The 12,750-nt window shown below is 42.4% G+C and overlaps 1 protein-coding gene across 3 annotated transcripts in view; it reads left to right on the top strand.

The window, feature by feature from the left end:
* LOC109873915 (SMG6 nonsense mediated mRNA decay factor) overlaps positions 1–12,750 on the top strand; it is a 39,755-nt gene that overhangs the window by 14,586 nt on the left and 12,419 nt on the right. For all 3 annotated transcript variants that reach the window (XR_004206108.1, XM_031808826.1, XM_031808825.1), the window contains 6 exons: positions 59–169; positions 245–351; positions 6,688–6,766; positions 7,070–7,180; positions 7,322–7,537; positions 12,608–12,669. Coding sequence is in view for 2 of the 3 variants with exons in the window: in XM_031808826.1 (XP_031664686.1) it covers positions 59–169; positions 245–351; positions 6,688–6,766; positions 7,070–7,180; positions 7,322–7,537; positions 12,608–12,669 (686 nt within the window). In the remaining variant the exon portion in view is untranslated. The remainder of the gene's footprint in view (positions 1–58; positions 170–244; positions 352–6,687; positions 6,767–7,069; positions 7,181–7,321; positions 7,538–12,607; positions 12,670–12,750) is intronic.

The raw sequence follows: 12,750 nt of genomic DNA, 5'->3' as shown, positions 1-12,750 counted from the left end.
AGACTACATTTCTTCAGGGAACTAAACTTTTTCTATCATGCTGTTGTTTGTTTCCCAGGGGGCAGTATTTTTTGATGCGCTGCTGCAGAAGCTTCAGATGGTGTTTCAGTTTAAACTGGAGGATTACATGGACGGCATGGCCATCAGACCACGACCACTACGCAAAACGGTGACTAGTGTGTGTGTGTGGTGTGTGTGTGTGTGTGTGTGTGTAATTAACCATGTTTAATGTGTGTTGGTTCAGGTGAGGTATGCTCTGATCAGTGCCCAGCGGTGTTTGATCTGTCAGGGGGACATCGCCCGTTACCGGGAGCAGGCCAGCGACTCGGCTAACTACGGCAAGGCCCGCAGGTACGTAGCACATCAACCGTGGCTATTGGCTACCACAAAACACATAATTGTCTGACCATTCATACATGTCCATTCATGTGTGTTCCTGCTCGTGTTCCTGTTCGTTTCTCCACAATGGAGAAAACGGTGTGCTTTTTGTTCTCAGGTCTCTTTTGCTAAATATATTTTTCTCAGGGAGACTATTCCCCGACTCATAAATGTAGCTTATACCACAGCATTGTTGAATACTAATTTCTGATTGGCTAGAAGGGCATTCTAGAATGTACATTAAAACCAGATAATGGGAGAGTTGGAAAACAAATCGTAACACCTTGATGCAATATGCAACTACACATATACTTGCTACACAGTTACAGAAAGCTAAACCAACAACCACACTGTCGTGTCTTTAGTATCATTGAAGGTGAAGACTTATTTTATCAAATCAATTCTCTGTAATTAATATTACGTGATTAAACTGATCATGTAAATGTAATTAACTAGGAAGTCGGGGCACCATGGAAAATATTCAGATTACAAGTTATAATTTTCTGAATATACCTCTTCAGATATTTTAATATCTGATCAATTAGTCTTCTATTAATTAATTATTATTATTACCTTTGTCAGTCTCATCTGAACTTCGTAAATTGTTGGTTATCTGCACGAATCCACCCTTTACTATAAATCATCCATACACCAATTGGCTCAATTATTTATTTTCTAACTAATTAAACAATTACAGAATATACAATACATAATAACATTATACAGTAAAATGCCGTCCCTAGTGGACTAAACAAGACAAAACAGTGGGGTTATAACTTGGTAAATTCAGAGAGAAGAGAAGGAGGTTTTGGAAGGAAGACTAAGGAACATCTGTCACGTTCGTTGAATGGAGGAGACCAAGCGTGATGTGAATACATTCTTCTTTTTAATGAAACGAAGAACACTAAGCAAACTTTACAAAACAACAAAAACGAACGTGAAGCTATATATAAACAAGTGCAGACACAGGCAACTAACCATAGACAATAACCCACGAAATACCCAAGGAATATGGCTGCCTAAATATGGTTCCCAATCAGAGACAACGATAAACAGCTGCCTCTAATTGAGAACCAATCTAGGCAACCATAGACATACATAACACCTAGACTAGTGAACACCCATAGACATACAAAACCCCTAGACAGGAACAAAAACACACATATCACCCATGTCACACCCTGACCTAACCAAAATAATAAAGAAAACAAAGAATACTAAGGTCAGGGCGTGACAACATTGTTCTTCATAGGACCTGGGAAGCTATTCTCACATAAATATATATGCCACTAACGATCACTCATTCGGGAAAAGCAATGCATTGTATTTACGTGAAGCTGGTGATGTGAGGCTCTGGTTTGCCCAGTCGATGTAGCCCTCGTCCTTTGTGGAAACTTCCGGGTCATCATGTGAGAAGTTCTCGTGGTCAGAGAGGTTCATCTCACTCTGGAGATTGGTCCACGTCGGTCAGTGTTGTCGTACTAGATTTGCTACCTATCCAGCTGCAGTCTGATAGGCTGTCATCTAGGACTCATTTCTTCTTGAGTGATCAATAGTTCAGAGTTCATACCATTTCAAGCCCCCATGTTTCCTGGCCTGTATGGTTGACATTAGAATTAGCACTTGAAGTGAAGAAGACAAATCCTCACGGTATTCGGAACTTGAGTGAATTTTTGTCGAGTGGATGTCCAACTATTCGCCACCACAGCTCACGCTGGGGTTTGCTTAGTTCAATGTGAATTGGGTCATGGGGGCTCTTATAGAAATGTAGAAAAGGGGATGGTTCATCATTTCCAACCAATGCCTATTCACTTGGGCGTGGCTACTAACTTAGTTAAACTTTACAGGGAAGACAATTTTCTCATTTTAAAAGTGAACATCACATTACATCATTTCGTAAATAGTTTCATCTTTACTCATTCATTTTATATAAGAATTAGATGCAAACCTCAAAGCTGAGGCACCTGTATAAACAGAGGGTAATGTGGCTGTATGAGGTCACGAACATGAAACAAAACGGACGGGTCGTAGTTGGCTTCTCTACCGACCCTTTTCACATTCTCCAAAATAGGACTATTGTTCCATTCTCAAATTCTGGGATGTAGTAGAATTGAGCGGGAGAATCCCTTTGTCTTACTGTGAAGCTCTCTCTCAATTGCACGGTCAGGGAAAGTCTCTGTGGTATTTACGATGTGGTTGTAAGGTCATAAAACTGTGTGTGTGTGGGGGGAGTGGGGTGGGTGGGGGGGGGGGGGGGGGTGTTTACATCTCTGCTAGCCAATTCACTGAAAGGGCCAGCGTTGACAATGCAAACCGAAATTGGATACATTGTAAACGCAGGTCCAACGAGGGAAAAAAATAAATATCCATAATACCCATAAATATCAAACCAATTGAACAAACAACTGGGTTTCGTCTCTAGCAATTACAATATGAGAAAGTATGAATTATTTTATAAAAATGAAAATATCAATTAAATGTTTTTATTTCTACTGGTAAATGTTTGCTTTAGTATTGTTTTCTTCTAATGGCCGCTGTAAAACATTCAAAGTATTAACCATAAACGTAGTGAATACCATTGGTATTTAATATGAGGGTTTCAGCATCAGCTGTCAGAGCAGTTTACGGATCACTGTACCTGTACACAGCCCATCTGTAAATAGCACACCCAACTCCCTCATCCCCATATTGTTATTTATCCTCTTGCTCTTTTGCACCCCAATATCTCTACTTGCACATCATCATCTGCACATCTATCACTCCAGTGTTAATTCTAAATTGTAATTATTTCGCCTCTATGGTCTATTTATTACCTTACCTCCCTAATCTTCTACATTTGCGCACACTGTATATAGATTCTTCTATTGTGTTATTGAGTACGTTTGTTTATCCCATGTGAAACTCTGTTGTTGTTTTTGTCACACTGCTTTGCTGTGTCTTGGCCAGGTCGCAGTTGTAAATGAGAACTTGTTCTCAACTGGCCTACCTGGTTAAATAAAGGTGTTCTCAACTGGCCTACCTGGTTAAATAAAGGTGTTCTCAACTGGCCTACCTGGTTAAATAAAGGTGTTCTCAACTGGCCTACCTGGTTAAATAAAGGTGTTCTCAACTAGCCTACCTGGTTAAATAAAGGTGTTCTCAACTAGCCTACCTGGTTAAATAAAGGTGTTCTCACACAGCCTACCTGGTTAAATAAAGGTGTTCTCACACAGCCTACCTGGTTAAATAAAGGTGTTCTCAACTGGCCTACCTGGTTAAATAAAGGTGTTCTCAACTAGCCTACCTGGTTAAATAAAGGTGTTCTCAACTAGCCTACCTGGTTAAATAAAGGTGTTCTCACACAGCCTACCTGGTTAAATAAAGGTGTTCTCACACAGCCTACCTGGTTAAATAAAGGTGTTCTCAACTGGCCTACCTGGTTAAATAAAGGTGTTCTCAACTGGCCTACCTGGTTAAATAAAGGTGTTCTCAACTAGCCTACCTGGTTAAATAAAGGTGTTCTCACACAGCCTACCTGGTTAAATAAAGGTGTTCTCACACAGCCTACCTGGTTAAATAAAGGTGTTCTCAACTGGCCTACCTGGTTAAATAAAGGTGTTCTCAACTGGCCTACCTGGTTAAATAAAGGTGTTCTCAACTGGCCTACCTGGTTAAATAAAGGTGTTCTCAACTGGCCTACCTGGTTAAATAAAGGTGTTCTCAACTGGCCTACCTGGTTAAATAAAGGTGTTCTCAACTGGCCTACCTGGTTAAATAAAGGTGTTCTCAACTGGCCTACCTGGTTAAATAAAGGTGTTCTCAACTGGCCTACCTGGTTAAATAAAGGTGTTCTCAACTAGCCTACCTGGTTAAATAAAGGTGTTCTCAACTAGCCTACCTGGTTAAATAAAGGTGTTCTCAACTGGCCTACCTGGTTAAATAAAGGTGTTCTCAACTGGCCTACCTGGTTAAATAAAGGTGTTCTCAACTAGCCTACCTGGTTAAATAAAGGTGTTCTCAACTAGCCTACCTGGTTAAATAAAGGTGTTCTCAACTAGCCTACCTGGTTAAATAAAGGTGTTCTCAACTGGCCTACCTGGTTAAATAAAGGTGTTCTCAACTGGCCTACCTGGTTAAATAAAGGTGTTCTCAACTGGCCTACCTGGTTAAATAAAGGGGAAATAAAAAAACATTTAAAAAATGAAATATCCCCTATAAATTTTTTTGCACTATATTTCATTTACTATGTCAATATGTTTTGCCGCTAAACTGGTGGCAGTTGTGAAAATAGTCAATCATTGGACAAGTTGCAGAGGTAATTGAAAATAATGCTATTGCTGATTAGATGCTTTTTTCATTCATTAGGCTATTTTCTCCTGGAGCATATGGTCTCTCTACTAAGAACTGTTGGACAATATGGACACAGATATATATATATATATATTTTATTTGTATTTTTTATATATATGAATTTTTAAAAATGCAGTTATTAATGTATAAATTACCAAAGTTGCAATAGATTGCCATAGATTTTCTGTTAATTACCAAAATTACAGGATTCCAGTAACTTCAGTAAATTACCGGTAGCTATCAAATAACATGAGCCGAATACAACCGTGAAATGCTTACTTACAAGCCCTTAAACAACAATGCAGTTCAATAAATAGTTAAGAAAATATTTACTAAATAAACTAAAGTAAAAAAATAAAAAGTTACACAAAATGACTTAACAATAATGAGGCTATATACAGGGGGTACCGGTACCGAATCAATGTGTGGGGGTACAGGTTAGTCCAGGTCATTTGTACATCTAGGTATGGCTAAAGTGATTATGCATAGATAATAAACAGTGGGGGGGTCAATGTAAATAGTCCGGGTGGCCGTTTTATTCATTGTCTTTTGGACCGAGACTTGGTGCTCCGGTACCGCTTGCCGTGCAGCAGCAGAGAGAACAGTCTATGACCTGGGTGACTGGAGTCATTGACAATTTTCTCTTCCTCTGTTACCGCCTAGTATATAGGTCCTGGATGGCAGGAAGCTTGGCCCCAGTGATGTATTGGGCCGTACGCACTACCCTCTGTAGTGCCTTACGGTCGAAGGCCGAGCAGTTGCCATACCAAGCGGGGATGGAAGCAGTGAGGATGCTCTCGATGGTACAGCTGTAGAACTTTTTTAACATCTGGGGAGCCATGACAGATCTTTCCAGTCTCCTGAGGGGGAAAGGTGTTGTCGTGCCCTCTTCATGACTGTCTTGGTGTGTTTGGACCATGATAGTTTGTTGGTGATGTGGACACTAAGGAACTTGAAACTCTCAACCTGCTCCACTACAGCCCCGTCGACGTTAATGGGGGCGTGCTCGGTCCTCCTTTTCCTGTAGTCCACGATCAACTCCTTTGTCTTGCTCACATTGAGGGAGAGGTTGTTGTCCTACCACCACACTGCCAGGTCTCTGACCTCCTCCCTATAGGCTGTCTCATCGTTGTCAGTGATCAGGCCTACCACTGTTGTATCGTCAGCAAACTTCATGATGGAGTTTGAGTCGTTCTTGGCCACGCAGTCATGGGTGAACAAGGAGTACAGGAGGGGACTAAACACGCACCCTTGATGGACCACAGTGTTGAGGATCAGTGTGGCAGAAGTGTTGTTGCCTACCCTTACCACTTGGGGGCGGCCCATCAGGAAGTCCAGGATCCAGTTGCAGAGGGAGGTGTTTACTCCCAGGGTCCTTAGCTTCGTGATTAGCTATGTGGGCACTATGGTGTTGAACGCTGAGCTGAAGTCAATGGACATCATTCTCACATAGGTGTTTCTTTTGTCCAGGTGGAAAAGGGCAGTGTGGATTGAGATTGCGTCATCTGTGGATCTGTTGGGCGGTATAAACAAATGGATACCGACGTGGGTGCTACAGGGCGGTAGTCATTTAGGCAGGTTACCTTCTCTTTCTTGAGCACAGTGACTATAGTGGTCTGCTTGAAACGTGTAGGTATTACAGACTTAGTCAGGGAGAGGTTGAAAATGTAATTGAAGATACTTGCCAGTTGGTCCGTGCATGCTCAGAGTACACACCCTGGTAATCCATCTGGCCCCGCGGCCTTGTGAATGTTGACCTGTTTAAAGGTCTTGCTCACATCGGCTACGGAGAGCGTGATCACACAGTTGTCTGGAACAGCTGGTGCTCTCATGCATGCTTCAGTGTTGCTTGCCTCGAAGCCAGCTTTACAACCCCTACACAGGAGTGGTCTCTCTTTTTGTGTAAAGTCATCTTCTCTTCTCTCTCTACCTTCTCCGTCTTCTTTCTTCCTCTTCCCTCCTCTTCCTCCTCCTGTCTAGTTGGTACTTGAAGGCCCAGCAGATTGCTCCTAAGAACGGACGACCCTACAACCAGCTGGCCCTGCTGGCTGTCTACACGGTGAGAGGATGTGTTATTTTCTACAGTAGGGGACAAGATGAGACGAGACAAATATCTGTTGTGTTGATGTAATGCTGTGTAAAGTATGTATTGCTGATTTCTCCCCCCCAAAAATAATTTCCATGAAAATGGTGAATAATGTATATAGTTAGTAATATTTTGACAGAGAAAACCGACAGACACAAGAAAGATCACTCGCATCTCTCTCTCTCTCTCTGTCTCTCTCTGTCTCTCTCTTTCTCTCAAATCAAATCAAATCAAATTTTATCAAATCTCTGTCTCTCTCGCTCTCTCTCTCTCTAGAAGAGGAAGTTGGATGCAGTGTATTATTACATGCGTAGCCTGGCGGCCTCCAATCCCATCCTCACTGCCAAGGAGAGCCTCATGAGTCTGTTTGAAGAGGCCAAACGCAAGGTCAGACACACACACAAACACTGGCCACATATACACCTATAGCTCAACCGACACTGCTTTCATAGACCAGCTAATGTATTCATAGACCAAACACATCCAAGCCTTTCATCTCCTGGTTCTGTCCCCTGCTTGTGTATTCAGGCAGACCAGATGGGGCGGAGGCAGGAGTCGGAAGGGGGTTCCAGGGGCCCGGGGGTCCAGGGTGCAGGAAGAGGACGGGGGGAGCCGGGGGCCAGAGTAGAGATCTGGCTTCGCCCTGTCGTCCAGGCAGGGGCTCTCTCATCGCACCGCGGGGGCAGCGAGTCCAGCAGAGACTCTGAACAGGACGGAGAGCTCGGCAACCTCAGCGCTAGTGATGTGAGTACAATACACATATACGTATGCACCCACGCACACCCACTCTTTATGGCTTCTCGTCTGCTTCTCTTCCGGTTCTGTTCCAGTTCTTCTATATTGGACGCTGTTAATACTCCTCTGTGTCTCTTTGTGTCCATCTGTGGGTCTGCACATGTTCACTCATGCTCCAGAAGAAGTATACACACACACACACACACACAGCCACAGAGACACACACAGCAACAGAGACACACACAGAAATGGAGGCACACATGACCTTGTTTCCAGACACTCAACAGGAACTATTCACCATTATCCATCTCTCTCTCTCTCTCTCTCTCTCTGTGTCGGTCTTTCTTTCTGTCTTTCCGGCTCATATTCCCCTCTTCCTCTCATTGGAAAAAAAAATCTTAAACCTGTTTTTGCTTTGTCATTATGGGTTACTGTGTGTCGATTGATGAGGGGGGAAAAATAATTTTATCCATTTTAGAATAAGGCTGTAATGTAACAAAATGTGGAAAAAGGGAAGGGGTCTGAATACTTTCTGAATGCACCGTATATACACTCCCTCTGTTAAATACCTCTGGTTCTCAGGTGTATATTAGAGGTCGACTGATTAATTGGAATGGGCGATTAATTCGGGCCGATTTCAAATTTTCATAACAATCGGAAATCTGTATTTTTTGGGGCGCCGATTCTTCTTCTTTTTTTACACCTTTTATTTAATCTTTATTTAACTATTTAACGTCAGTTAAGAACACATTCTTAATTTCAATGACGGCCTAGGAACAGTGGGTTAACTGCCTCGTTCAGGGGCAGAATGACAGATTTTCACCTCGTCAGCTCGGGGGATCCAATCTTGCAACCTTACAGTTAACTAGTCCAACGCTATACCGACCTGCCTCTCTCTCGTTGCACTCCACAAGGAGACTGCCTGTTACAAGCCAAGGTAAGTTGCTAGCTAGCATTAAACTTATCTTATATAAACAATCAATCAATCAAAATCACTAGTTAACTACACATGGTTGATGATATTACTAGATATTATCTAGTGTGTCCTGCGTTGCGTATAATCTGACCGAGCATACAAGTATCTAAGTATCTGACTGAGTGGTGGTAGGCAGAAGCAGGCGCATAAACATTCATTCAAACAGCACTTTCGTGCGTTTTGCCAGCAGCTCTTCGTTGTGCGTCAAGCATTGCGCTGTTTATGATTTCAAGCCTATCAACTCCCGAGATGAGGCTGGTGTAACCGAAGTGAAATGGCTAGCTAGTTAGCGCGCGCTAATAGCGTTTCAAACGTCACTCACTCTGAGCCTTGGAGTGGTTGTACCCCTTGCTCTGCATGGGTAACGCTGCTTCGAGGGTGGCTGTTGTCATTGTGTTCCTGGTTCCAGCCCAGGGAGGAGCGAGGAGAGGGATAAAAGCTATACTGTTACACTGGCAATACTAAAGTGTCTATAAGAACATCCAATAGTCAAAGGTTAATGAAATACAAATGGTATAGAGGGAAATAGTCCTATAATAACTACAACCTAAAACGTCTTACCTGGGAATATTGAAGACTCATGTTAAAAGGAACCACCAGCTTTCATATGTTCTCATGTTCTGAGCAAGGAACTTTCTTACATGGCACATATTGCACTTTTACTTCTCCAACACTTTGTTTTTGCATTATTTAAACCAAACATGAACATTGATTTTATTGATGTATTATATTAAGTTAAAATAAGTGTTCATTCAGTATTGTTGTAATTGTCATTATTACAAAAACATTTTTTTTTATTAAAATCGGCCGATTAATCGGTATCGGCTTTTTTGGTCCTCCAATAATCTGTATCGGTATCGGCGTTGAAAAATCATAATCGGTCGACCTCTACTGTATATTCTGTCACTCTCTCTGTTAAATACCTCTGGTTCTCAGGTTCCCTTGTCCACAGGGCACAGTCAGAGAGACACACCCATATTCTCTCTCTCAGACACACACGCACGCACACAGACAGACATAAACACACATATACACACACTAGAGATGTTTTCTCTCTCAGGAAGTGGTGGCTCTGTGACTCACCCTCCGTAGTGGACAGACAGAGTGCGTCGTGGGCCGCGGCGCTCTCGCCGTCTCCATGGAGATATACGCCCTCGTAAACACATCCACACACACACACATACGCAGGCAGACACACAAACACACACACACCCACTCACAAACACAGTCTTGTACAACTAACCTTGTTGGCGACACACAATTTAGTCCCATTCAAAATACAATTTTCCCTAAACCTAACACTAACCTTAACCAAAAAACCTAACCCTAACCCAGTTTTTGTTAGTTTACTTTTCTTGTGGGGACTTCTAGTTAAACATATTCAGACAAGGCCTCCCGGGTGGCGCAGTGGTTAAGGGCGCTGTACTGCAGCGCCAGCTGTGCCATCAGAGTCCCTGGGTTCGCGCCCAGGCTCTGTCGTAACCGGCCGCTACCGGGAGGTCCGTGGGGCGACACACAATTGGCCTAGCGTCATCTGGGTTAGGGAGGGATTGGTCGGTAGGGATGTCCTTGTCTCATTGCACACCAGCGACTCCTGTGGCGGGCCGGGCGCAGTGCACGCTAACCAAGGTTGTGCACGGTGTTTCCTTCCTCCACGGTTGGCTTCCGGGTTGGATGCGCACTGTGTTATGAAGCAGTGCGGCTTGGTTGGGTTGTGTATCAGAGGACGCATGACTTTCAACCTTCGTCTCTCCCGAGCCCAGTTGTAGCGATGAGACAAGATAGTAGCTACTACAACAATTGGACTTACCATGAAAATTGGGGAGAAAAAGGAGTACAATTCACAAAAAAAATAAAAATAAATCAGACACACAAGCAGGCAGAAACATGAAGGCAGAAACACACAGATGCCGACACACACCCACACACAGACACATACATTAGGGATGGGCACTATATGAATATTATATGAATTATAATATGAATATTCAAGTACATTAGTATTAGAATACTTGCGAGAGTATTCATTTTTTTAAAAGAAAAAATAAAGAAACGCCCTATTTTAACAATGAAATAGCTTTGTCTAAATGATCTGTGATATTGCTACACACGGATATACCATGACATTTTAAATTCTTAATTCAATAAAACAATACAAATTTTAATGTAGTTTTTAAGACGTGCCCCCAATAAAAATGCATTTAGTCTTACAAAGGTTCTACGCGTTTGTTGTAATTGTTGGCCAATCAGTGGCACCACAGTCCGAGGCTACACGTGTAGAAAGCAATGTGGGAGATCTCTAATCATTGCCAAATTGAATAAAAATTACGGAATTAAGTTAGCTAAACGAGAAGGAGTAGGTTGAGACGAGCGACCATCGGGTTGGCTGTTTAATCTGAATGGAATTGTTGTAGACAAGGATGGGAAGCACAGCAAAATAGACTCAATTAGCCTAGTAGCTAGCTAGCTGACTAACATAGCTGGCTGTCTCAGCTAGCTTCTTCACATCGATTTGAGGCCGTCAAGACAGGCACTACAAGATGGGATGATAGATAACTTATGGCATCCAGGGTTTCTTCTGCCATAGAAACCCTTGGGCGGGCAGCCAAACAGTATATGTATTTTTTATTTTATTTTTCAACATTTTCGGGGTGGAAAAATGCTTTGTGTAAACCTAAAGGAAAACTCCATCCAAATTTGTCCATTAGTCCATTGTTGATATAGTCCCAAAATGTTTCATATGATGCATAATGCATCATACGGGCCCGGATGTCTGTACAATATTCTTAACAATTCAGCCGTGCCGACAGGCTGACCGTTGCCATTCCCACGCCCCCTGCCACACCACCTAAGCCCTTTTTTTGTCTAGAAAAAACCCTGGCATCTACAAGTTTGTCTAACTAGCACAAGTCTGTATTGGCTACTCTCTCTCCTTCCCGTCTCAAACACATCGACCCCCGCACTGCTGCAAGCAGAGCAGCACCTCTCTCCCATGTTTCGCTGGCTGTGTAGCAAGCCATTTCCCAAGTTGAAACACGGTTCCAAATGTTTATTTTTTTATTTTTAATTTACATGTAGTTTGACTATCCGGGATATCTGTAAAAAAAAACAACATATATATATTATTTGAATAGTGAAATCATTTAAAATGCCCTTTACAAACACACATACACACACAAACACACACACACACACATCCATGTGTCAAACCTGTTAGTTAACAGGCTTCCCCATGACTATATCAGTAGTTAATGAGAAATGTCTGTCTTTGTGTCTGGAAGACTGTTTACCATAGTTTAACCTTCCTCTCTTTTTCTTTTCATCTCTTCAATTACCTTTGTTGTTTTTCTGATGTAAGTTGGCCTATAGTCAGGTGGTGCCCACCTTTCTGCTCAGTCGCTTTCACCTACCTAGCTGTTATAACTAGTGTTATAACCAGTCCCGTTCACCTAGCTGTTATAACCAGTGTTATAACCAGTCCCGTTCACCTAGCTGTTATAACTAGTGTTATAACCAGTCCCGTTCACCTAGCTGTTATAACTAGTGTTATAACCAGTCCCCTTCACCTAGCTGTTATAACTAGTGTTATAACCAGTCCCGTTCACCTAGCTGTTATAACTAGTGTTATAACCAGTCCCCTTCACCTAGCTGTTATAACAAGTATTATAACCAGTCCCCTTCACTTAGCTGTTATAACCAGTGTTATAACCAGTCCCCTTCACCTAGCTGTTATAACAAGTGTTATAACTAGTCCCCTTCACCTAGCTGTTATAACTAGTGTTATAACCAGTCCCCTTCACCTAGCTGTTATAACAAGTGTAATAACCAGTCCCCTTCACCTAGCTGTTATAACCAGTGTAATAACCAGTCCCCTTCACCTAGCTGTTATAACAAGTGTAATAACCAGTCCCCTTCACCTAGCTGTTATAACAAGTGTAATAACCAGTCCCCTTCACCTAGCTGTTATAACCAGTGTAATAACCAGTCCCCCTCACCTTAAATAACATAGAACAATGAAAGAAGGCGACAGGACAGACATGACTAATCAATGCTAGACCTACTATCTGACTCATCCGTGCTCTATTGTTCCTGTCTGTCTTCAGCTCAATAAGAGGTTCATACTCAGCTTCCTCCACGCTCATGGAAAACTCTTCACTAAAGTGGGGTGAGTTATTTTGGTGTGTGTGTGTGTGTGGTCGTGAATTAAATATGTAGACTTCTTTTTTTGTTTTAAGCCCATGTGGTT

The sequence above is a fragment of the Oncorhynchus kisutch genome, linkage group LG29, assembly GCF_002021735.2.
Source record: "Oncorhynchus kisutch isolate 150728-3 linkage group LG29, Okis_V2, whole genome shotgun sequence".
In the NCBI taxonomy this organism is placed as follows: domain Eukaryota; kingdom Metazoa; phylum Chordata; class Actinopteri; order Salmoniformes; family Salmonidae; genus Oncorhynchus; species Oncorhynchus kisutch.
The sequence above is the reverse complement of the archived record's forward strand: the minus strand, read 5'-3'. Positions and strand labels throughout refer to the sequence as shown.